Genomic DNA, 26,664 nt, shown 5'->3' on the forward strand with positions numbered 1-26,664 from the left:
CCTGCAGCTAATTTTAAATAAATAAAATAAAGAACTACAGAAATCCAAAAGGTGCCATCTTGACAAGAGTCCGTCTTTTTATTTTTTTTAAATTTTTTTTTGTCACGGCAGCGGAACCAAACTGCGGAACCCGGACGTTTCTCGTGTCGACACTTCCTGTTGTGTTTCTCTGCTTTTCAAACCAGGAAGATGGATCCGCTCTCGAACAAGTGGATTATTCATCTGCTAGTTTGTTGTGTTTTCGTGGGTAAGTTGTGTCTTTGCTGTGTGTTCGTGTGTGTGGGGGTGTTGTGTGTGTGTGTTACTGAGCTAAGTGTGTGTGTGTGTCTAGCAGCTAGCATCAGGGACTTCTTTGTGCTAGCCGGATGCTAGGCTAGCCCCCCGGTTCCTGGCTTTAAAATCTCCATTGCTGGGTTTAAAAAAAAAAGAAGAAAAAAAAGCTCAATTTCTCACTGGAGTTCGCCGCTGTCACGAATCCCAACACAGTTATAAACCAGTGGCAGCTCGGGAACTGTTGTGTGTTTCTGGTTGTTGGTTCTTTCCGGTGAGTTTTGTGTGTGTGTCCCTCCCGATGAGATCAACTCCACATCAGCGTGACTGCTCGTGATTCCCCCCCCGCCCGGGGCTCGAGGCATTACGTCGTTCCAAATCAAACCTACATATTCAGGGTTTATAATTTAAATTTACATTATTTGGAAACTCAGATTTCAAGTTATGCTCCAGTAAAGTCGCCCCCCCCCCCCACGTCTTCAGGGTTTCCTGGTGAATTCAGCAACACTTTAACTCTGATTTAACTTAATACAAAGGTTCATGTGCAATCCAGTCACTGCAAATAATCTCAAACTGCTCATATCTTTCTATTGTTTAAACTGTTTATATTAGTTTTTATTCCATTCATCTATATTTTCTTTATTCCTTACTCTTAAGTATTAAGAGTTGCTTAATGTTGCTGCTGTATTATTGCACATTTCCCCATCGTGGGACTAATAAAGGATTATTATCTTATCTCATGTATAAGTTTATTAGAATGGAACAGGCAGCTGTAACTTCAATACTTTGATCAGAATTAGTTTTTATACAGTTGGTAAAATGTATTTGGTGCCAAGTTGTGAAGAAACTTACGGATTTAAAACGCAGTAGAGGAAGAACTAGCTTCTACTACTTGACAACAAATATAAATAATACACTGCAAGTAAAAGTCCTGCATTCAAGGTTTGACTTGAAGTACATGACAACTGTGTTTTAGTGTAAAGTTGCTCAGAATGGGCCCTTTTAGAGAGTTGTATATCCAGTGTTTTATATGATTGAAATATTATTACTGATACTTTAATACGTAGGCACCATTTTAATGTTTCTCCTGGTTGAGGTGGAGCTCATTTGAACAACTTTATGAACTGAGAGCACATACCTCGGACTGCCCCCTTTTATAAAAGCACATACAAAGTCACTAGATCCTGATTTTTTATTTGCTCACACTCATAAATATCAGTTCTCTAAACATGTCTAATGTTTTTCATCAAGATCCATGAATCACTCCCTGAGAAATGAACGGAAATGTTGCAAAACTCCCTCCGCCCCCTGGATTCGGTTCTGGTCCAAAATGGAATGGATTCTTTCTGGTCCCGCACCACAGCCTTACGCAAAGTTTCCTGGAAAGTTGTCCAGTACTTCTTGCGTAATCCTGCTGAACAGACAAACACAGACAAAATCATAACCTGCAGAAAGTCTGCAAAAGGCCCTCTGGACAACTGTTTAATGTTTTATAAGTGGTTCTCTGATGTGGTTGTTAGAACCTGATCCAGAGATCTCAGTCTGCTGGTTTCCTCGTTCCCAATTTAGATTTTATTCATTTATCAAATGTTATGTTCATAAAATCTTAATTTGTAATGTATTTAGAAACTATTTAAATGTTTTACACAATATAACACACCATTAAATACGAGTTCCAGTCGTCTTTTCAAACTGATTATCAAGTCAGGTCAGAGTCATTTCTCTTTCTCTTCTTCACTGGGATGTCAGAGGTCACGGTCTGGCACAAAACCATAAACCTGGAGGTAATGGAGGTCAGATATCAATGTGTACTGACACGTCAGCTTTGCACCGAGGCTGTAAATCAGGTTCACTGGTTTAAAGCCATTCTCTCCTTTTTAAATCAGGAAAGAAATCCCACATAAACCACGTCTGATCCAAATATTAGAAATGTGTGTTGTTACGAGTGAGAGAGGAAAGATACAACTTTCACTTGCGGTTTTGTAAACAGATAAATTCTGCTAATTTCAGGCAGACATTCCAGTTTTAACCGTGTTTCATTGATTTTTCCCCGAACGTCAAACGGTTCCTCTCGTGCAGCTGTTAAAGTGACTTTTCGTCTTTGCAGGTGTCGGCTGTAATTCTGTGGACAAGAAGATTTATGTGAATCTCAATTACACTGTCTCGTGTGTGCGACTGCTCAACGCAACGCATCAAATCGGCTGCCAGTGTGAGTAACATTCACTGTTTCTGTTCCTCGTCACGATGAGTCTCCAAGCAGAATCTGACTAAGTGTTTGTCATAGTCTCTTAAATGTCCTGTGTGTATCCTCAAGAGCTCTGAGCATCTTTCTCACACCTTTTTTTGGTAATATGTTTTCTCCACTGTGAATTTAAAGCAGTTTTTGGGAAGGATTTTCTTTGTGGTTGCTTCAGGCAGTCCAACAAATCAAGTCCTGTGGCTTTGAGAGTTAGAAAGGAATTAGCCAAGTCACTGACAGATATTCACCTTCAGACTAATTTCACTGAGATCCACCGCAGAGCGTCACAGGAGATAATTCCTGCTCGTCTTCATCAGACAACTCCTCCCTTCCTCCCTGAGACTGACTGACCCTGGACTTCTTTATCCTGACAGCACATTTAGACCATGATTTATTTAAATGTACCTTATGATTGCTGTTGTATATATTTGCCATATATATATTTAATTTCTTTCTACATACAAATCACATATTTTTAACATACTTCTTTGATATTCTATTCCTATTGACTATAATTCCCTGGGTCTCTATATATTTCTATTCTTGTAATGTAATGAAACCCTCTTACCCCTGAGGATCAATACGATATTTCAGATTCTGAAGCTGTAACAGTGGTTTTCATCTGACACAGCTGTTCCACTTCCCACACAAGCGTTGATGTCTCACTTCCTATGTCTGATTTTAGCGTCCCTGTCGGGTAATGTGGGCGTGCTTCATGTGCTGGAGTCGGAGGAGAAGCTGGACTGGGTCCTGAGCTCGGGTCCCAATCCCCCTTACATTGTCATCCTGGAGTCCCCGCTCTTCACCAGGTAAATTGAACATGTCTCACCCTGTGGAGGGGTTTCCCTGTCTGTCCCCTGTGCCACACGGACACACAGAATCTTTTAAAGACTAAAAAAAATTAGTAAAATCTGTGGTACTTGGTATATTTCACTATTTGAAATGAAAAATATAGTAAAACCCCGTCGGGTGTGAAGTTGTCAGTTACACTAATGTGCAGGAGATTTTGAAAATTCAACCTGTCTGACCTTGAGGACGTGAACTTGGAACGACACGTCTGACCTGTACGTGTACCAGTCTCATCTGTGTCGTCCGTCTGCCCCGACAGATCCATAATGATGAAGCTGAAGAGCGCCTCCAGGAGGGTGGCAGGCGTTGCCGTTGTGGCACCGAACACGAACCTGAGGGAGGCCTTTTCCCCACACACCACCTGTCCCAACGAGAACTCAGGTGGGTGGATATTTGCGCGCCGCGACACGTCCTTCGGTATCACACAAGTTACAGGGATAAATTTCAGTTTTATGATCCCGCCAGAGGGCACGGTGATTGAAGTCACACGCTGTGGTCGTTTCAGATTTACTGTCATGTGAATTATTTCTGAAACGCAGCAGTGTTAACCAGTTAAACATGTTTGTCCCACAAGAAAGATTTATGGCCTCATTTTCATGTTTCTTCCAAAGACTTTATAGACTGTTTGTATCATGCACACGATAGAAAATACCAGATAGTGCAGTTACTTTTTATAGACCCTGTATGTGCATTTCAATGGTTATGTACACAACAGCACACAATGGTGTTACTGTTGCTGAGGTTTCCTCTGTGTTTTCCTCAGGTGTTTATTCAGAGACCTACGATCCAGTCCTGGCTAATTGTAATACGACTGTGTGGAACCCTCTGGGAAACGGGCTGTCCTACGAGGAGTTTGATTTCCCCATATTCTCCCTGAAAGACGACAACGACACTCAGGTCATACGACAGGTAAATAATGACAGCAGATACAGTATTTGGTCTTAATTCCACTTGTACTTATTGGTACTTAGAGGCAGGCCACTGTACAAAAAGACAAATTGCTTTTGGAATAGAAATCTATTCACGTTGGTCAGCAGCAGAATCTGATCTGAAGTCAGAGGCGGTCGCGAGTTGGAATGATGCCAGTGAAGCTGTTTCAGCTGCTCTGAAGATCACCTTCATGTCGGGCATGTTGTGGCACATTGTGTCGAGATCATTTGTCTGAACTCCACAAATCATCTGCTGCTTCTCCTCCACTGTATGTGACAGGAACACGCAGGTCATGTTACACAGGATGTAGATGTCCTCCTCTGTGAGTCGGCCTGTGGTTCTTTTTTTCCTTCATGGGCTGAATGTTTTCACAAGCGACACTGAGCTCAACATGACCAGTTCTTTATCTCAGCTTTCAGTTCCTCGTCACTGATAATGTGCACTGTGCATTTAAAGTCGCCTCGAGAAAATCCTTCATACTGCTTTGTGAAGGACGGGGTCTGTGACTCTGTTCTTTAGTCCAGAGGTTGTCGTCATGTTGTGGTTTATTTGTGCGAGTTGAAAACTTTGGGGTTCGTCTCTGCCTCCATGGCAGGGTGGACGAGGGAAACTGTTTTGTAAACCAACCATTTCAGGCTGGATCCCCAAAGCGGCTGCTGTGTCACAATGATAAATTTACTCCCATGGTAGTCGTTTGTTTCTGTGGCCAACGTAACCGTGAGCAGGGAGCTGGACCCAATTGTTACTTCAGCCAAGGAGTTTTCTCTCTGTCCATTGGTTTGTCTTTTGGTTTGCTTGTTTTTCTGTTAGTTTGTCAGCAGGATTACACAAACACTATTCCACAAAGCTTTAGAAACAAACACTCACAAAGACGTGTGCGCTTCTCTCTGTTCGCAGTGTTACTTGGACCATAACCTTCCTGTGAACGGCACTCCTCAGTACCCGCTGTGTGCCATGGAGCTCTACTCACACATGTTCGCTGTCACCGACACAGCCACCTGCATGAGGAGAAGTGACGTCAACTTCAGCATCAACCCAGGTCTTTACACATTTGATGGTGTTTTATAATGGCTATGCAGCTTTGTCAGGAAGAAAGATTCTATTAAATAGGAAAATAGTCAGTTTTTAACCAATTCTAAATGAGTTTTTTTATCCTGTGTCGTCTCTTAGAGATGGTGTGTGACCCACTGGGGGACTATAATGTGTGGGGCTCCACCAGGCCAGTCAATAACACGGCCAAGGGTCACAAGATGTGGGAGAGTGTGGTCATAGCAGCAGCCAGGGTGAGTTTCTGGAGAAGCTTCTCCTTCTCAAGAGCCCTACTCTCCACATGACCCTGATGCTAACGTACCTAAATATGATCTCAGCTTGATGGATGTTCCCTCCTCTTCCTCTTCTCTCCAGTTGGACAGCAGGTCGTTTTTCTTCGACATCGCTCCAGGAGCAGAGAGCGGAGTCTCGGGGTTCGTCACCCTGCTGGCGGCCGCTCACGCTCTGCGTGACATCACCCAGGAGGCCCCGCCCAACCGCACCATCCTCTACACCTTCTTCCAGGGGGTCAGTTGTTACTTTGCCTGATCAACACGCTAAATGTTAGTTTTCTGTCGGTTCACTTCAGGCCTTGCTCATGTTTGTTTTACTGTTTGACCTCAGGAAACCTTCGACTACATCGGCAGCTCGAGGATGGTGTATGAGATGGAGAACAGTCAGTTTGCCGTGGATCTGGACAATATTCACTCAGTACTGGAGGTTGGACAGGTGTGTACTGTGGACTCACTTCTGTTCTGTGTATCAACCTGCACTACTATAATACTATGAGATGTACATTATGTTTACGTGTGAGTAAACAGAATATGTCGGTTTCATGAATTTTCCCCCCACAGGTGGGACTTCGTAAAGACTCCAGACTTTGGCTTCACACGGATCCTGTATCCAGGAAGAACAGCAGTGTCAACAAGGAGGTTTGTATCTGTGTTTATTTTAGAGTTTTTACAGAAACACACGTGCCATCACTGCTGGAGAAAATTTAAATATACAGCATAATAATCATTAGTTGAATCTAATAAATTGAAATAATGTAATAAAAGATATATATTTCTCATAAGAACTATCATTAAATACAGTAATAAATATAAAATCTGCTTAAAAATGATCTACAGGGTAAATTTAATTTCTTTTAAAATGTTTTGGTTCAGGTGGAGGAGCTCATTGCCAACTTGCACGCGGCTGCTACAAATTTAAGTGTCTTACCGGACGAGCCCGGTGTCTCTCAGCCTCTGCCGCCGTCGTCCTTCCAGCGTTTCCTGCGAGCTCGCTCAATCCCTGGCGTTGTGCTCGAGGATCACAAGTCTGAGTTCACCAACATGTAAATCTGAGTTTCTTCAGCCGCAGAGTGACAATCTCACGACGTTAGAATCCGTTACCTTGAGGATATGTATTTATTTCTGTTCTGTGTGCAGGTTCTATGAGAGCATGTATGATAATGGAGAATACATGAACCTGTCTTACCCTCCGAATCTGACGCCACAGGAGCAGCTGGAACATGTCACCGAACGGGCGAAGGTATTTCTATTTAACACTGATTACCGATGTATTGATTGATCTACAAAAAATGTAATTAAAAAATAAATACCTGTCTTGCAACATTTGCGCTCTCTCTCTCTGCGATGCTGCTATTTATCGAACGTTATCCAGATGTTGCAGCTCCAATAAAGATTTTCTCTTGCGTCTTCCAGGCGCTGGCGGAGGTGGCCACCCTGGTCGCTCGGGCTCTGTACAAGCAGGCAGGAGGATCACAAACCATGCTGGACAAAATCAAGGCCGACCCTCAGATAGTAAGACTGGTTGATTTTATTTTGAAGGGTTAATACGTTTGTTTCAATCTCTTCTAACAGCTCACTGTTCATATATTAAATATCTCATCTGTTCCTTTTGCTTTGACTCCTTCCCTTTTCTCAGCTGTGTAGAGAATAAGACACTGACACGTCTCTGTCTTGTTTGTCTCAGGTGACCCAGATGCTGTATGGTTTCCTTGTTCGGACCAATAACTCCTGGTTCCAGCAGCTGATCCCCTCAGACTTCATGAGTCATCTGAGTAAGTTGGGATGAAAGCTGATCCTGTTTGAACTAGAATCTAGAGCTGAAGCCAACAAAGGACAACAGTGGTCGACTCGAATCATAGCTACGCTTCAACCAGTCAACTGGACGGAGGGACACAAAACGAAAGCTGTTCCCAACACAGAGAATGAAGCTCAGTGTTTTTAGAAAAGCTTCCATGATGGTTGTTGAGCTGTGATATGAAAACTGCTGTTTGCAGTGTTTGCTGTTTGGTTTTAACAAAACGCAGCCACGCCGTTTTTTTCACATGATGTCATTTAGTTTGGAGCCAGCTCTGAGTAAACGTTGTGGATTAGGTCGGACAAGTTGCCACATGTTGTGCGTCTCAACCACTGTGGAAAATAATGGATTCATCCTGGAAGGTTTTTAATTTAGTGCTTTTCTCCTTTGAATGTGACACCAGAGATTATCCCACCAATTGTCCAGTTGAACAGGAAACTGCAGCCTTTAATAATTTCTAATGACAGACTTTTATATATTGACAGATATGTTTTATTTTGTATCTACTTGGATTAATGTCTCTGGACTATTTACTCCAAATAAGCCGCCTGCTTATTTTTGCACTTTTGTCCCCACTGATGTGAAGAAAGAGACATTTCCAGACACAGAACATTGATTTCCTCTGTCTCCCTGTCTCTCTGTCTCTCAGCCAACGGGCCGCCCAACTTGTACGTCGGCGCCATCCAGCAGTCCAGTGAACCAACCGTGCTGGTGCAGTTTCTGCTGGCGAACCTGACGGGCAGCACCATCAACATCACCCGGGAAAACTGCCAGAACCAGAGAGAGGATGAGAAGGACAAGGAGAGCAAACATGTAAGACACATACTGATGGAGTCGCTCTTTTTATTGATTTGCTATGATTGACTTTTTTACTTTAACCTCTTATTTAAATTAAAAAGATGGAATAAGTGTTAATGACTAAATCTAATGATTATTTTCATTATCTAACTAATTTTAACTAATTATTTTCTTAATTTATGTAAGAAAATAGAGAAAATGAGAAATGTCTCCAGAATCTAAGATGACGTCTTCAGAATTTCTTCTTTTACAAACAGACCAAAATCCAAAATTTTTCAATTTATTGTCATTTAAGGTAAAGAGACACTAAAACCAGTAAATATTTTATGTTTTTGCTTGAAAAGGGACGTATTCAGATTTAACTCTGACTAAATTATTTAAGCCCAACAAATGTTATTCGCTGGAATAAAAACCTGCAGTTTATAGAAGCTGGAACCATGAGATGTAAATAAGGACAAAGTGACACCAAAGTCTGAACTGAGAAACTGTAATTACAATAAAAAGAATTTGGTAGCTCTCAGTTATTATTATAAGTAGGAATTTAAATAATAAATAATCCTTATGTTCTCCTCGCTCAGATATACAGCTACTGGTGGATTCAGGGTGCGGCCCCACCCAACAGCACCCAGCGGGAGGGTTACTGCGTCCGCTCCAGTGCCCGTCTCTCCAAAGCCGTGTCCCCAGCGTTCGACCTGCAGCAGTTCACCTCCAAAGATTACTCCACGTGGACCGAGTCCCGGTGGAAGCCCATCAAGGGACGCATATTCCTGGTGGCAAGTCACGAACTGGAGGTACGACCACCCTTCTCCAGACACAGATACTCAGATTACTTACTTTGAGGTATCACACTCTCAGACTGTATAAAAAGATGGAAGACTTGATGCTCTGTGAAGTGAAGGAAAAGCGCCTTGATCGCCCCCTGGTGGCTGGCTGCAGTATAGGTCATAAACCTCCATGTTTGCAGATGGGACATGAATGAAATTAAAAAAGTCAAAGTACACGTTAATTAAACTTTCCCCTAAGATTGTTTCTGTCACTTTAGGTTCTTCTTATCTGACTGATGTTTTGTTTAAGTGCTTTCTGTAAAACTTGATGATTGACAGGCTGAGAATGACTCGAGATTGGTCGAGCCTGTGTATCAGCAAGATGGAAACGTTCATGTGAGAGATATTTAGGCTTAATTTCTGGATAGTGGGATGAAGTGGAGACGCGTCGACCATCTTTATTTACAGTCTATGCTTCCGCCCAGTATTCAGCAGCTAATAGAGAAATAGTGGCTGAAGAAAGTGGATAAACAAATATCGAAATAAATTCCTGTAGGGGTAAACAAAGAGGTTGTCTGGGAATTGAATAAATCTTTTCAGTATTTATGGATTTTTGGTGGGAAAATAACCAGTGATCTGATCATTTTAACCTTTTTACATTAAAAACTTTCCTTCACCTCCTCCAGATGTTGACGTTGGGTGTCGGCGTCGGCATTTTGGTGACGTCCCTCCTTCTGACGTACTTCATCAGCGCGAAGGCCGACATACTCTTCAGCTCGGGGAGGGAACCCGCCAACGCCACCTACTGATCCACGCCGAGGCGACGCAGGCCCACGACCACTACTACTTCTACGATTTACTACTTCTTTTACTTTTACATCAGACATTGACAGGACATTTTCTTCAAAACACACAACGGTTAGGTACACACAGGTGACACACAGCAGCTGGGGAGGGTTGGGGTGTGGGTGTGGGGGGGGGTTATTAGACGACGACGATGACGACTCCGTGGTTAAAGACTCGCTCCTCCGAGGAGCGAGATGGGGACTGGACCGGACTAGATTGGCCTGGATGGATCTGGACTCATCAGGGTTAGAAGACGCTGGTCAGGCACCAGAGGACCCTGCCAGTGGAAAAGATGTTTATATTTCTTTTATTTTAGTTTCTTTTTCTTTTTACTGTCAAAGAATGTTTTGTTTACTGTGTCATGTGATAGACACTAAACATTAAGGATTATTTTGTGCGTGTGTGTGTATGATTGTGAATATGTAAATGTGAGTGAGTGTCCACAATTGACTGCGTGGGTGAGTGTGTACGATTATTTGTAAGAGTGTGAGTGAGCTTTATATGAGGATTGCGATGGTGCACTACTGTAGCTGTCTTCTCTGTCATGTAGTTAAAATATCACTCAGTTCTAATGATAACAAACCACTTTGTGAGTCAGTGAACAAGTAGAAACATTAAATTTTTTGTTTTGCAAAATCTGGAAACGTACGGCGAGCTGTTTTGTTTTAATAAGTTCTAGAACCTGGGAAAAAAATGTCGTAACTAATTTATATTGTTCAATCCCAGCACGTATAAAAAATACACATGCGAGTGGTTTTCAACCCACTGCGGTTTCACATATTGTGATATTTGTCTGGAGAAGAGTCCGACGAGACCGAAAAACGTTTGACTTCGCATCGATCGGCTGCTGAAATCTTCAACATCCGGTCAGATGCGTTCAATGCTTTGACACTGAACATGTGTCGGTACTCTGGCTGTGCACTCGTCTTCTCACAAGGTTTCTTTTTAACTTCTGAAAAATTGTGACAACACGCAAGGGTTTTTTTATTGTGTTGATGGATGTTCATTTAATGGCTGGAATCGATGACCAATTGTGATGCCTTGATGAAGAAATAAACATCGCTTCTTTTCCAGTTTTTATTTCTTGGTGGTTTGACTTTAAAGCATTAAGTTTATTGTCTTGAATGAAGAGCTCATGAACTGGACTCGCTCCACTCCATGAAAATAAAAGGATAATATGACCTCTGCTTATCTTTTTATTTGGGTCAACTCGTCTTTGTCAGATCACTGTAAGGTTGATACTCTCATTTCACAGAGAATAAGCAGGAGGGAAGCTGCTAAGTTCTGTTTCCACAATGAAAAATAATATAGTCTCTCAATCATCAGTTTGCTCTTATAAACATTTCCTTATTGACATAAGTCATGAAATAAAAATGGTAAAGTGAAGCAAAGGTACTGGATTTTTTTCATGTGCCACTAATGCAGCTCAGAAGTTGTCACATTAACAAACACTCAGTTGAATTGGATTCATGATCTACTGCTCGAGAGCCAGGACTAAAGATTTGAAGTACTTTAAATGAACCATTAAACTAGCAGTTATTAAGTTATATCATAAAAAAAGAAACAGACAGCAGGACACAAGTGCTTTGTGACATTGATTTCATTTATTCATTCTAAATACGCTTTCAAAAAGGTTGTTTATTGTGACGCTGTTCAGCTTCATGCATCATAGATCAGTGGATTCCAACCTTTGGATCACTGGACTAAATCTATCATAGATCACAGCATCAAAAAACAACTTTATTGAAGATTAATTTGGCTAAAGAAGTGTTTTTTTTAAATATATAAGTGTCTTTTAAATACTGAGTGGATTTAATGGGACTCTAAAGAGACAATTGTGTTCAGACCAGCTGCGTTAAAAGACAATTACATTAAAAAAACACTTGTTTTTAGCTTAAAAACAATTTTTGCTGATCAACATTCAAAGATTCAAACATCTTTATTGTCATCACACTCAGGTATCATGTCTATATATGTGTGTATATGTATTTATATACGTATTAAAATATATAGAAATGTAGTGTGAAAAAAACAACAAATAACTACATACAGAAGATAAAATAACCGTTTGAACAAATAGAGGAAAACAAGAATGTTTATTTTACATAAAAGTTTATTTACAGTCTCATTAAATCAAGTCTGTGTCTAAAAGATATCTGATGATGATGAAGATGATGAAGATGAAGATGGTTCTGGTGAATTTTTCCTTTTGTCTCAATCTGCAGATTTATGAGCCAGGAGGGAGCCACTTAGTGCCATGATACTGTCCAGTGTCTCTCACACACACACACACGCACACAGACAGACACACACACGCACGGCTCCACAGGCCCTCCTGTCCCCCGGGGGGGGGGGGGGAGCCACCAGAGGCGGGGCCAAACCAGGAGCGGAGGCGGGGCGCGCGACGCTACGGCTGAGTGGAGGAAAGAAAGTGGAAAGTGAGAAAAATTACCTGAATGGACGATCCGGAATAAGTAAGTGGTGTTGTGTTATGTTTTTCTGTGTGTGTGTTTTTAAAAATGTGTGGTAAATGTCTGCGGGTGTCGGGCGGTTGTGTGGCCGCGTGAGGAGCCGGAGACGCGGGCACGCAGCGGCCGCAGCTCGGCTCCGGTTTCCACAAACAATAGTCGAGAGGACGCGATGGTCGCCGTGTTTTTTTTTGAAACCACAGCGAAGTTCGGGACCCTCGTCGGCTCTATTGTTGTTCCCGGAGGCCACGTAGCGCCGGGCATCGAACTCAAACACGGGAGGGAGGTTTAGGGCTTTCGGGGGAAAAAAACTACCGGAGGGTTTTTTGATTCCGTCCCGAATCCCGGTGGTTTCGGCGTCTGGGCTCCGGGAGGGATGCGTCTGGGAGGAACGAGCGCGTCCAGGTCGCTCCCTAGGCCCGACGCGGTTCGATCCCCTCCTCGGTGGGAAGGCGAGAGCGTCCATTCATTTACCGTGAGGAAGAGGAGCGAGGAGGAGGAAGAGCGAGCCAGCATTTGGGGCTGGTTTGGCATCAGGACGCGAGCCGCCGGGGCCTGGGAGTCTCCCATTGTCCTGCGCCCCCTCCAGCAGCCTCCTGTTCCCGGTGTGCGGGTCGCTCCTCGCTCCCTCGCTCCGGCCCCGGCTCCTCGCAGTGGGTCCCGGTGGGTTCGAGGCCCCTTTGTGCGTGTGTTTTGAATTATTAATGCAGACTGACTGTTGATCCGTGTTCCCACAGATGCACTGAGTCAGAGTGGGGGGGTCTTTACGCACAGATTCTCAGGGAAACAGAGGAAATGTTGGGCCTGGTTGTTTCCCTCTGCTCCACCGAGGACTTTGGAAACAACCACAGTCTGTTAGCTCTTCATTCTATAGGAGATAAACTGTTTAATACTATTTATACACATAAGAGTTATAACATGTTGCATAAATGCTGTGAAGTCCAGTGGCTGTAACATTGATATCACAGTGACACTATAAGAAATGAATAAACACAAGTATACATGTTCAGGTATCAAGGTTTCAGTGGCTCGGAAATAACCATTTTTGAATTATTTATTTTAATTAGTAAACTTATAACACCCAGTAATGGTGAAACTCCAGTTTTATCTATTTATTAATCTATAAGATGTTAGAAAAATTCATCCACGCTTCTTATTTTGTGAAGCCAACAGATATAAAAACATAAATTCTTCCGTTTGAGTGGTTATTAAACTGGTTGAGTTTCAGTTTACTTCTTTATGTTGATATCGCAGAAGATAAAGAAACAACAAGTTTGTACATCTGCTTCCCTGTGAAGGTTTAGTTTCCTGTGAGAATAACAATGTGAGTTTTCTATATTCATCCATAAGACGTGTTTTTATTAAGTTATTCCCGTCACACAACAAACTGAAATCAGACGTCTGACATTGTCGAAGGGCGAAGTCGGACAGGACTGCAGCTAATGATTACATCTGGACGTTAGGCATTAAACTCAGGTCGTCTATGAAATATCAAAAAACACGAAATGATTGTCAGAGCTTTGAAAACACAAGGTGGCGTCTTCTAAAGATGTCGTGTCAAACAGTGTAAAGCTCATAAGACATTTAAAGAAACAGCAAAAATATCAAATCAACAACTCTGACGATGTCTGATCCCAGTGTGTGGACAGTCTGACACATCAGTGAGTGGGACACGTTTCCTTAAGAGACTTGTTGTGTGTTTGTTGTTGTTGTGTTGAAATGCTTTAAGCAAGAACAGTAGATGTGTCTACATTACATCAGGGCGACAGTAGAAATGTGAAACCGAGGAAAATGACCCAGGGAAGGTTTACATCACTAGATACAACTGTCAAAGGTTACGTAAGTAGGAAAATATGTAAACTTGTGATCCTTGAATGTGTTGAGAGCTTAAATAATTAATTAATTGATTATTTAATAGATCATTCTTAAATTATTCAGCCAGGACTGTTTCCAAAGCCGATTTCAGACATCAACTCTGGAAAATCTCCCAGTTTCACGATCGTCTTGTGATCGAAACGTCAACAACTCGCTCGCTGTGATTTCTCAGACTTTCTCCTGCTGAATTCTCACATGAGCTCAATCCAACGTTTAACTCTGTGACTGGAAAATGTCCAACGCTCTGAAAGCAGCTCAGCTAATGCCAACACCTTTTTTAAACTGGTTCCAGCTTCTCCGGTGTGAATATCAACTGGTGTTCTTGTTCATTTATAAAAGCACATTTAAAAACAGACAAGAGAAGCGGTTAGAAGAAGTCAACTTTCACTGTTCCCTGATATTAGGCAGATGAATCAATAGGAAGCTCATGTGTGATGGTCAAGTCGTTGGAGGCGGATGTGAGTCTGTGGCTTCATCGAGTCTTTTATCCCAAACCACATCAGTCTAATCTCCGCTCGTTGGGCCACTTCCTGTCCCTGCGAAACACTGTGTTTGGATACGAGAGCAGCTTGTGTGCCGGCGTCTCTTTGAATCCCAGCACCCAGCAGAAGAAAGGCTTGTTGATTCAACCACACCCTGTTGGATTTCTACAGACACACACAAACACACAAACACACACACACACGCACACACACCTGCTCTGGTTTGCCGGCCATGTGTGCACGAGGGCCGACAGTTGTCTTGTTTTTCGCTGGTTTTTTTTACCGATGTCGTCGCAGGCAGCAGTGTGTGTGTGTGTGTGTGTGTGTGTGTGTGTGTGTGTGTGTGTGTGTGTGTGTGTGTGTGTGTGTGTGTGTGTGTGTGTGTGTGTGTGTGTGTGTGTGTGTGTGTGTGTGTGTGTGTGTGTGTGTGTGTGTGTGTGTGTGTGTGTGTGTGTGTGTGTGGCCCTGGTACTCTGACGAGCCTGCTCTCCTGCTGCAGGCCGGGTGTGTGCACGCTTATTTTCACAGTTGGTATATCAGGTCTCAAAAGGCGGCTGAACGGAGCTGGTCATTTCAGAGTTGGCCCAGATTGCTCCTCCGCCCTGACAGCTGCCAACTCGCTGCCAGCGGCTGGAAATGTTTGGTGACAGCTTGATTTCTTTTTGCCTTTGGGACAAACAGCGGCTGTGAAGAAATCTGCATCTGCTCGTTTCAGACGCCGCGCGCCTCCAGCTGCACGTTTGTGGCAGGATTCCTGATTGATTTTTGGTTTCATCGGCTCGGATTTAAAAACAACATCTTGGCTGTTTTAGATTTGGGGATAGAGACGTGGATATTAATGCATCGTGAAATGAGGAACCGTTAAAGATTCAGTCAGATGAAGCAGAACAGTTGTTTTATCTTCTTAAGTTAGATTTTATGACTTCATTGTCCAAGGGTAAAACAGTCTCGCAAATATATGAATATTCATTTAAAAGCTAAAATCATGATTGAGTTTTGATATTGTAGGATTTTAAAAACTTTGTTTCACAACATTTACCAAACTTCTTAAATCACTCAGATTAAGAAATAACAATATGAAGTAATATCAGATCAAGAAAATAGGAAAATAAGATAAAGAATCTGAAAAACATGTTTGCACCAAGTTATACTGCAATGACTAAAATGATGCATGGCTCTAATTTCTACTAGTGCTTTGTTTCACTGAGGACATGTCCTCTGTAGTATTTCTTGGAAGTTAGATTATATTTAGGTTTGGTAAAATAATCCAACCTCAGGGATTTAGTTGCCTCCTCCAGAGCGATCTCATGTGCAGATAAGATATTGATTAAAAAAACAAATTGTGTTATATTGTCAGAAAATTGTACAAGGTTTCATTGGTGGCTTGTTACACACTGGCAGGAGAAGGGGTCTGATGTTTGTTTATTTTAAAGGGACCATGCACATTAATTAACACGTGTACTTTATTCAGATTTAGCCATGCAGGCTATGTTTCATCTGCAGGTTGACGGTAAAACATACAAATGACACATACACATGTAATAAAACACAGAATTACACTTGCAAAGGCACAAAAGTACAAATGATTCGTAAAACACGATGAGATAAGACGATACTTCATTGATCCACAAAGTACAGAATAAATACAGGTACGATAACCTAATAGAATGGAGCTAAACGGGGACAATTACACACGAAACACAATGACACAAACATTTACAGCATTGGCACAAATATAGAGGCAATCAGATCATCCACAAGTGATGAGCTTGAGCTACTGGTGGTAATATAGATAATATATAGAATATTAATATTAAGACATGAGTGTATCGAGCAAAAGCATGTGAACGATTACATAAAAAAATGTAATTTAGTTGTTATGTCCCTTGTTTGTGCTGCTCGATTTAAAAAAAAGGCAAAGTTTGCAAAGCTACTTTTTCCAAGTGGTATTTTACAATCTCCTCTGGCAGCAGCAACTGTCTGATTAAAAATAGAGTTCCTTCCGGGTGAACGTGTTCTGTCGGCTGCACTGAAACGGTTCCACACTCCCCTTTGGCTGGAGCCATAAAAACCGTCCAGCCGTGGCCCAAGTAGCCCTGAAGCCCCACATCCTTACTGTTTAATCTCAGACCACACACACACACACAGATTACTGCTCGGCCTGTTGTCCAGTTCACTCAGGACCCAAGTGAACAAGGGTCACTCTCCTGCTTTTTATCTTTTGATTTTCAGAAGTCAGACTTTGAAGCAGGGCTGTAAGAAATTAATGATGTATGTATGTGTGTGTGTGTGTGTGTGTGTGTGTGTGTGTGTGTGTGTGTGTGTGTGTGTGTGTGTGTGTGTGTGTGTGTGTGTGTGTGTGTGTGTGTGTGTGTGTTTTTTCGTCTTTAAATCCTGAATTAACCTGAAGAATCACTCTACTGTTTGGTTAACAATGGCCGCCCCCGGAAACAATGGTGAGGAAAGAAATGAACCTGTGCATTCTGGGAAGAAGATTATGGAAAAGCCGAGAACAACAACAGGTTATGTTTTCGTTTTGCGGAACAGGCTTCGGCTCTCAGACGTGAACAGTCGAGCGCTGCAGACCGAGGCCGGTGAGACGAGCAGGGTGACGGTGTGGCTCATTAACTGGGACATAGGACACTGGGATGAATAGGAAACCTTAGACGTGTCACCACTGGACCACACCTGTTTGTGGATCGAGTGTTCGGCGGCTGTATTCACGCCGATAGAAAGAGAGACGGGTTAACAGGCGGGTTCGTTTCATAAGTGTCAGGGTCCAGGACAATGATGAGGAGGAGACGTGTGGGGGAAGACGTCGACCGGAAGCTGTGATTATGTTTTATGTTTGATTTTTACAGTTTAAGATTTAGGCTTTAAGTTAAATTAACAATTTTCTTATTAAAGTATATACGATTTTCTTTCAGAGGTAGGAAAAAAGTTTATAGCCAGCATACCTGACAATAACACTAAGGTATTTTTATCATCATGGAGGTAAATGTACGAGTTTATTGTGATTTTTAAAACATTCCAGCTCTTGTAAACTGAGCCAGGTTCAAGCTTTTGTTTCTTCTGAAGATCACGAAGCTTCGTGTCGGCTCCACTTTTAAAAGACAAACCGTCTGTTGAGGTATTTTTCATAGGTTAACATGTGCGTCTCATTATCTGAATAACAGGACAAACATGGACGTCATCATCTTAAAGGTCAACGTTAATGTCGGCTCATTAGAACAAAGGAGGACGAGTTTAGATGTGAAGCCTCCGGTTTGAAGTGATGTTCTGCAACCGTGGACTGCGGAGACCTCAAAGGCCCAGAATGCAATGCAAAGTTTTATATGTAAACAATCCAAAACGAGTTAAATAGCCGTGTTTTATGTTCAGTATTTTATTATTTCAGTGAGTTAATGTGACACTAATGTAACTTTGTCCTGAGGTCAGTTTATATTTCCATACACACACTTAAAGAAACTTAAAGGTTTGTCTCATCTCAGTGCGACGTCAAGAGGCATTGTGGGAAACGTAGTTTACGGGTGGATCCTAAACCTTTGCCCATTGTTCTAGTATCTCACCTGTGACCTTACTTGCCACCATCGGGCTACAAAGGTCCAGCTGGAAACCTAATGTGTGGTTTAATCTGAAATCTACTGAGCACATTGCGGCTGATAAACCCGACTTTTCCTTCATGTGCCGCGGCCACAACAAACGCTCGAGTTATCACCGCAGTATTTGCTCAGTCTTGCACCTTCAGCGATCACGAGCTGGGATTTAGACGTCTATTCCTGGCCTGCTTTAATTGCTCTCTGAGGCTTTTACATATGGTCTCTGAGTGGCTTCGGTTGCAGTGTGTGTGTGTGTGTGTGTCGTGAAGCCGCTAAAGACGCAGAGAGAAGATGAGCCAGATGTAAGAGTCACAACGATGTGAAGAAAAACCCTCGTCTGAGTTTCATGTAGGATCTTCACGGGTGAGGAGTCCTGCGTTTATAAAGGGACAGTATGACTGTAATTGTTGTTTTTAAAGATGGCGTGCTGAACATAAAGCCCGATGACTTCAGATTGTTATTTTTGCCAACACTTCTGTCTTTGAGGACAAGTTCCAGCCAAACTCCCACAACCAGTGGATTAAAAACACTGTTTAGATTCAGTCTAGTTGAAAATATGTGGATTGTGTGGGAATCTTCGTCTCATTCCCTGCTCTCTCTCTCGCTCTCTCTCCACGTGTTCCTTGCAGGGAAACGCCACTTAACTCTGCTCCTCCGAGTGAATCTGTGAAACGACGGGTTCTGTCAACGCTTGAAAGCTTTTCCGGCGCTCTGAGTGCGGATCTTGACTTTGCTTAATGAGCTTTTTCAGAGTAAAGTGCTGCAATTCTGCCTCGTCTCGAATAAGCTTTTGTGCTCTGACTCCTCCACTGTAGTTTTCTGTATGTTCCTCTTATGTAAGAGCAGAACGTAACGTTACAGAAGAAGAAAGGCTCACGATGATGCACCAGGAAGAGGCTAGTTAGTCATCGGAGTTTTGTGGTTTGGACTACGTATGTTGTGGAGATTTTACACATGGCTGCAGGGCTGCAGAATCTGCCCCGGTCTGGTAAAAGTTAGTGAATTTAGAGACTGGACGAGGGACCTTTCCTATTGGGAAAGAAATATGAGTGAAAGAGTTTGAAACAAAGGAGGGACCGGTTTCTGTGATGTGGATAAACTTACAGAAACCCACAGACTGACTCGCTGTCGTCCAGTATTTGGCTTGAAGGGAAGTGGATTTTGAGGACAATGGCGGAGCTGGAGCATAAAAGCCACATGAAGTGAAATCAGGAGGCTGTAAAGACGGCGATGGCAGCGACCGTCCCCCTTCGTTTCCCACAGAGGTCCAGTCTAAGACGGCGAGCCACGCCCCCCTTCATCAATTAACCAGCGCATGACAGTCCAACATCCGTCATGCCTACACTTTTATTTTGGTGATTTTTCGGCAACGTGGGGAACCGAGTGGCAGAGGGCGGCGCGAGGTCAGGTTTCCACGGCAACTGTCAACCTCCAATCCCCCTCCAGCTGAACGCCCTCTTTCATCGCCATGGCAGCGGAGAGGCCCTCGTTTCCCGGGGGACGAGGGGAGTGCGGGAGGGAATGTGAGACGGCGAGTGGGAGGGAGAGGGCAAACAAGTTTTGTGAAAACACAGTAATCCAATATGGCCGCCATTGTGTCCGAGCTGCCGGCGGCTCCAGTTCGTGTCCGGGGTGAGAGGAGGTACAGTCGAGTGATGATGATCCTCGACTGAGACCTGGAGGAGGAAGTGATGTCAGAACACGCAGCTGAGGCTAGAGGCTCAGTTCAATGTGTTCTAGTGACACGTGGTCGACGCATCACTGCTCTGTGGTTCAGGGTGAGAGGTTTGATCCCCAACCACACACACAGACTCTCAATATAAAGTAGAGCCTGACCGATGTGGATTATTGATATCGATACTGGGGGGTGACTGAAATTTGGTTGAAGTTGAGACATGTTGTGTTGCATGTTAGTACCATGATGTGGAGCAGAGGAAATAAACATGTAACGTGATCCACAGCAGATTCCGATGTGAAGTCACAGTTTCCCCCAAAGTTTTGACCAAAAGTTTTATTTTCTCTTCCAGATCACGGCCACCTCCGCTCTCCCCTGCTGTGACTCTCCTACCCGCCGTCCTCTCCCATCCCTCTTCTCCTCCTCATCTCCTCCTCTCCGTGGCCTCCCCCGCCCTCCCGCCTCCCTTCTCCTGCTCCCTCCCCATCGGCCTCCAAGATAGATTCCCTCAGGAGCAAGGTTGACCTGCTCAAGCTGCCCCTGGCTCTCTCCACCAAGTCCATCGCCGAGCGCAAGAGCCAGCTGGGAGGAGTCGGCGAGCAGCGCGGCACGGGCGGAGGCGGAGGAGGCGGTATTCGCAAAGTCTGCTCGCCGCCGACCCGAGACATGGACAACGAGTCGCAGTACTCGGGCTACTCATACAAGTCCTCCCACTCCCGAAGCTCCCGCAAGCACAGGTGGGTCACACAACTTTAGTTAAACATCATCTTTCTCTTGCTGCCGTGGTGACAGACATCCAATTTATTCACGTTCAGAAAGTTGGGCTACGTTGCTGTGGATATATCTACAAGGTCCAAAAGTCAATAAAAATACAATAATAATAATAATGATTCAAGACAGAAGTATGAGGACGTGGGAACCAGGAAGAAGTTTGTTCAAGTCTTTGTGTGTGTGTGTTCCAGGGATCGCAGGGATCGTCATCGCTCTAAAAGTCGAGACGGCAGCAGTCGAGGAGACAAGTCCGTCACCATCCAGACGCCCGGGGAGCCGCTGCTCGACGCAGAGTCGACCCGCGGAGATGACAGGGTCAGTCTTTTTGTTTTTATCACGATCATGTATGTTTTAAAGATGCATCTACTCAGGATCGGTAAAGCAAAGACCAACATCACAGACCTGCAGTGATTGTAGAAATGACAACTAAAGAATTGGCTGATGTGAGTCTTTCACAGAGATATCAACTACAGAAAAGATTTACATTCTTTCAATTCTTTATTCAAGTTCTAAATATTTGTGTTTTCTTTTTATTTATAGATAGTTTATTATAAAGTTTATGGTTAAACTGTAAAATATCAAACCTAAGTTGCTTTTCTTTGTCATAAGGGTTCGATAAAGACATCTTAGGAATCAACGCTTATTACAACCACAACAACTGAATCAATAAACATCTGTCATTACCAGAGTTACATCTATTTATACTCACGTAAATGTGGATCCCTTGTTATTCTCCTCTGAGGAGTTTCTCTCAGGAGCCGTCAATCATTTCTCCTCTCGTCTGTCAGTCGCTGGATGAAGAGCAGCTGTTGACACTTGTGTGACTGAGTCTTAAGATATTAGATGTAAGACGTAGTATTTAAAGTGAAGAGGCGTCTCTTCATCAAGGAGCCGGAGGTCCCAGTGTTTTTGTTTCCTACATGAAGTGAGGAGGCGTCTTTCTTTAAATAGTCGAGAGGATTTTGTCTTTAGATTTAACCAACATGTCGCCGTCTGTTGCTTTTGAGTGTTTTCTCGACTTTAGGGCCGATACATTTATCTCTCGATCAACAGAAAATTAAACAACCACAATTTTGTTCTCAATATCTGTTTGATTATCAAATAATTGTGGGTCAATTTGCTGTTGATTAACTAATTGATTAAATTACTCATAAAAATAATAACTCAATAATTTGATCAGGTAAAATGACCAAACATAATCTTGTAAAAGCTGATCGTTTCTCTCTTCCCTGACAGGATGATAACTGGGGAGAAACCACCACGGTCGTCACCGGCACGTCGGAGCACAGCATCTCAAACGAGGACCTGACGCGCCTCTCCAAAGATCTGGAGGAAACGACTCCGCTGGAGTGCAAGCGTTTTGTCGGCCCGATTCTGGGAGGCTGCCTGAGCTTCTTCGCCCTCGTCACGCCTTTAGCCTTCCTCATCCTGCCGCAGGTCCTGTGGCGTGACGCCCTCGAGCCCTGCGGCACGCCCTGCGAAGGCCTCTACGTCTCCCTGGCCTTCAAGCTCCTGGTCCTGCTCATCTCGTCCTGGGCGCTGTTCCTCCGGCCCCCCCGCGCCACCCTGCCGCGCTTCTTCGTCTTCCGCTGCCTGCTGATGGTGCTGGTGTTCCTGTTCGTGGCGTCGTACTGGCTGTTCTATGGCGTGCGGGTGCTGGAGCCCAGGGAGCGGGACTACAGGGGGATAGTGGAGTACGCTGCCTCGCTGGTGGACGCTCTGCTCTTCATCCAGTACCTGGCTCTGGTGCTGCTGGAGGTCCGACACCTGCAGCCGGCCTTCTGCCTGAAGGTGGTCCGCAGCACGGACGGAACCAGCAAGTTCTACAACGTGGGCCACCTCAGGTTGGTGACACTGATCCTGGAAACTGGTTCAAATCCTCCTTTTCTACCCACCCTGTGGTTTTTGATTTTAAAAAAGTGTTTGAGATAGAGGAGATTTTTGATTAGTGTTCTTGTCTTGTATTTAAATGGCCCCTCCTCTCTGTGTTGTAGTATCCAGCGAGCAGCTGTGTGGGTGTTGGACCGTTATTACAGCGACTTCCCCGTCTACAACCCAGCGCTGCTCAACCTGCCCAAGTCCATCCTGTCCAAGAAGATGACCGGCTTCAAGGTTTACTCCCTGGATGGTAAATACAACCTCCCGACGGCTCTGACGCCGGTTCTCTCCTCCATGACTCATTTCATTTACCGGTTTTATGACTCTGATCTGCAGGAGTTTCATTTTCCAACATCGGTTTCCTCTTCAGCTTAATACCTGGAATGCTCATCCACTAATTCTTCTCACTGCTGTTGTTGTCTTGTAGAAAACACCACCAACAACTCCACGGGTCAGTCCCGGGCCATGATCGCAGCTGCTGCCCGGAGGAGAGACAACTCCCACAACGAGTTTTACTACGAAGAGGCGGAGATGGATCGCAGGCTCCGCAAACGCAAGGCCAGGTCAGAATCCAGCGGACTGTGTGTTCACCGTCTACACAGACACGGAGAACTCACAGTTTCAGCTGCAGTTGTGACATGAAATCCAGTTCTTTGTCTCACACCAGAACTTGATGATTTCTGTGGACAACACTGAATAAAGCTGATGCTGATCCGACTCTCTAACTCTTCAGGTTGGTGGTGGCGGTGGAAGAAGCCTTCACGCACATCAAGCGTCTCCACGAGGACGAGGTCACATCGTCGCCCAAACACCCGAGAGAGGTGATGGATCCTCGGGAGGCGGCTCAGGCCATCTTCGCTCCGATGGCGCGGGCCATGCAGAAGTATCTGCGGACCACCCGTCAGCAGGCGTTCCACAGCATGGAGAGCATCCTCACACACCTGCAGTTCTGCATCACGCACAACATGACGCCCAAGGTGAGAGTCTGTGGGCAGTGGGACCGAGACGACAGTCGGGGCTGTAGCTGCGTGTCCGGACACATGTTCCGTTTGTTTTGATTCTTAGATGATAGACAGATAGACAATAAGAGTAAAGGAAATTAAAGAGGGATGTAAAATTCTAGTGAAAGGACTGAGATGAAGATGGGGAGAAGAATCAGATTTAGTTGTGCGATTTATTCTTAAGTTGTGTTGCTGTGGGACTGTGACCTCATCTAAAACATTTATTACTGCCTCTATCAGCAATGTTCATATTTAGGGTAAGAGATACTATAATTTATCAAACCTTTATTTCAATTCTACAAGTTTTCATTTGACTTTAATGCTTTAACTTCATCATTTTCTGCCCTTAGGATTTGATCCTGAATCCTAATTATACAGATGTGAATATAAAACAATGAATAATTGATCTAATGCAATTTTAATATGACCCAAGAGGGTTATAAAGTTAGAAGAATGACTAATGCCAATACTTAACAATCAATTAGGCCTGAAGATCATATTAATTATTGATTGATATGATAATTTTCTCATTTAATAGGTTTAATGTTTTGTCTAAAAATGTCATGAAATATATTATATATAATATAAACTACCGAACATAACCAAACCCCATAAAATACCAGTGACATCTTTAAATTCCATGTTTTATCAAATCAACAGTCCAGAACTCATTGATGATCGGTTTTCATAGAACAGAGAAAAGCTGAATATTTAAAAAGCATAGTTTTGACATTTCTGTCTGAAAAGTTATTCAAACACTAATGATTAATACTGATTCATTTCCCACAGGCCTTCCTGGAGCGTTACCTCTCCCCTGGCCCCTCCGTGCAGTACCAGCAGCAGAATGGCAGGGGGCGCCAGTGGACCCTGGTGAGCGAGGAGCCGGTGACCTCTGCCCTGCGCCAGGGGCTGGTGTTCTCCCTGCGACGCTCGGACTATTCCCTGGTGGTCTCGGTCACGCCGCTCCCCTTCCTGCGGCTCGGCGAGGAATTCATCGATCCAAAGAGCCACAAGTTCGTGATGAGGCTGCAGTCGGAGACCTCGGTGTGAGGGGCGTCCCCCCGAAGGAGCCCCCCCCGCCCAGCAACCCCGACCACTTCCTCTCTCCCACCCACTGGGAGGCCTCGGGCTCCGATCACCTCCAATCATTCCTCCTCCTGTCTGTGACAAAGAAACCATGCGAGGATGAAGGAGCGTTTTCACCTGTGACGCCTCCTTCTGCTCTATGATCATCACAGATGCACGGGGAATCAAACTGTGATCGGCTCGACGATTGTCTGAACCTGGAAATAAACGGATGCCATGACTGTTTCTCCTTCTGTGTCGTTAAAGTCTCGGTCTTTAAGACACGCTGTAAAAAAAATAAATAAACCCTTGTCTGTAAAGGGGACTTTTTGTCTTCAGGCCTCTAACCACTGGACTACTTTACTGTGCTGAACCACAAGGACGAAGGAGGAGGGGACGGTTACATCACACGTGTTACTTCCTCTCGTCTTGTGCGCCGAGAACAGATCGACTTGAGCTCGACTGTGTACCACTGCCTTTAGTTCCCTGTTTCCTTTCAGATGACGAGGGCTGTTTTTGTTGTTTTGTTTTACATTCGAGGGTGAGACTGTTTTCTACTGACAGACTGTAGCATCATGTGGAATCAACACGTTGCTCCTCCGCGGCCTCGAGGCCAAAAATGTGCTTTTTATCGGACTAAAAAGAAAAATGGAAGAACATTCCTAAGTTGTTGCTTCTCCGGACTCTGTGTGTTCGTGATTGTTTTTTTTAAATATGCAGCTTCAGTTTTATTCTACACTGGCATTTTTTATACTATTAATATTTCAATTTTAACAGGAAGTACAAACACCTGGTATTAACATGCGACCTGCATGTGGACTTTCTACTGATACACAACCTCACATTGACCTTTCTAAAGGCTCAGTTTTGTGTTTTTTTTTCAAAGTGGAATAAGTTTAATCAAACTCAGCCGACAAAGACAAACTCGTTAGAAAGATCAATTTATTTATATCGTAATATTTAGGGGGGAAAAAACACAGTTGTACAGATTTGCCGCTTTCTTAAAGAAAAAACTAAAACCTGCTGAAGATGAATCCACCTGTGAAGTGGATTCCGGACAGAACATATGACCCTTGGGTTCGGTCACGTTGTCTGTTCTCTGTACTTGATATCTTTCACTGCACGTGCCTGTAAATAAGGAAAACAAGAGGTTCGGTTCGGTCCTGGTCAGTTTTTCTCTCGGGCTCCGACAGGTTCAGACGGAAAATGGCTCCGAGCTGCACTCGCTGTTTCTGTAGCTCTCCACCACACGTTGTTATCTTCGCTGGAAGCAGTTGCTCAGTTGTTACAGAGCAACATTTGGTCGATGAATCAGTTTGATGACAGATAACTAATCGTCACAAACTATGTTTGCTAAATTATGAAGTTCAGGGTCACAGGTTGTTCTTCTGTGTTTAATGCTTAAGAAATTGACGTCATTGACCGAATACTCAATAATGGAACTGATGGTTAAATGCGGTGGTTTTAGTTCAGAGGAGGAAACTGTCCACATCTGACACGAGACACCAGAGATGGGAGGTTCCATCATCCACATACAACCACCTGTAAAACGAACCGAGCTCCGTGTGGAGGAAGGTCACAGGACGTGGTCGACAGCTCTGGAAAGAGGAAGTTGCTATAAGTGGACCTTTTTATAACCATATAGCCTCAAAACGTGGACTTTTCACGAGCGAAGAAGAAAAGTCCTGTTTTCAGCTTCTGTGAAGATGCGTTTGTAGCAAATCCACTAAAAACAACTGAATCTGCAAATGTCATAGTTGCCAAATGGATTTCATGACGTTACAGAGATCAGATCCCGGCGTGTGCAGGATTCAACTCGAGCCTTTCGTGTGAGATCATGAAACCAGATCCAGGTTTGCATGTTGATACCAGGTGTACATGTGAGGAGATCAGTACTAAACCGGCAGCTGTAGTCAAACTATAAGCTGACTTTCCTTTCTTTTTTATTTTTTTTTAAAAGCATTTCTGCAAAAGAAAAAAAAACGAATCCCAAACCAGACGTGTGATTGTAAGTCCTCACTGCAGCTCCTCTGCAGC

At 43.8% G+C, this 26,664-nt stretch overlaps 2 protein-coding genes across 3 annotated transcripts; both read left to right on the forward strand.

Moving 5' to 3' along the window:
* The first annotated feature begins 127 nt into the window (after nt 1-127).
* ncstn (nicastrin) lies at nt 128-10,500 on the forward strand. Its single transcript, XM_034614667.1, has 17 exons — nt 128-247; nt 2,378-2,479; nt 3,195-3,318; nt 3,618-3,739; nt 4,122-4,267; nt 5,186-5,327; nt 5,459-5,571; nt 5,693-5,845; nt 5,942-6,046; nt 6,172-6,249; nt 6,484-6,653; nt 6,748-6,850; nt 7,024-7,122; nt 7,295-7,382; nt 8,055-8,218; nt 8,782-8,994; nt 9,654-10,500. The coding sequence occupies exons 1-17, from the start codon at nt 190-192 to the stop codon at nt 9,774-9,776; spliced, it is 2,103 nt and encodes a 700-aa protein (XP_034470558.1). The 5' UTR covers nt 128-189; the 3' UTR covers nt 9,777-10,500.
* Nucleotides 10,501-12,159: 1,659 nt separating this feature from the next.
* Nucleotides 12,160-26,261, forward strand: LOC117778842 (vang-like protein 2). Of its 2 annotated transcripts, none has more exons than XM_034614675.1 (8): nt 12,160-12,287; nt 20,265-20,649; nt 20,875-20,998; nt 21,920-22,527; nt 22,678-22,811; nt 22,989-23,124; nt 23,295-23,538; nt 24,352-26,261. In XM_034614675.1, exons 2-8 carry the CDS (start codon nt 20,579-20,581, stop codon nt 24,610-24,612), a joined length of 1,578 nt encoding a protein of 525 aa, XP_034470566.1. In that variant the 5' UTR covers nt 12,160-12,287; nt 20,265-20,578; the 3' UTR covers nt 24,613-26,261. The 2 variants fall into 2 exon arrangements, with proteins under 2 accessions (XP_034470566.1, XP_034470568.1); XM_034614677.1 differs by lacking the exon at nt 12,160-12,287 and adding an exon at nt 12,356-12,944.
* Nucleotides 26,262-26,664: the final 403 nt, after the last annotated feature.

This window comes from Hippoglossus hippoglossus, chromosome 17 (genome assembly GCF_009819705.1).
Source record: "Hippoglossus hippoglossus isolate fHipHip1 chromosome 17, fHipHip1.pri, whole genome shotgun sequence".
Lineage (NCBI taxonomy): Eukaryota > Metazoa > Chordata > Actinopteri > Pleuronectiformes > Pleuronectidae > Hippoglossus > Hippoglossus hippoglossus.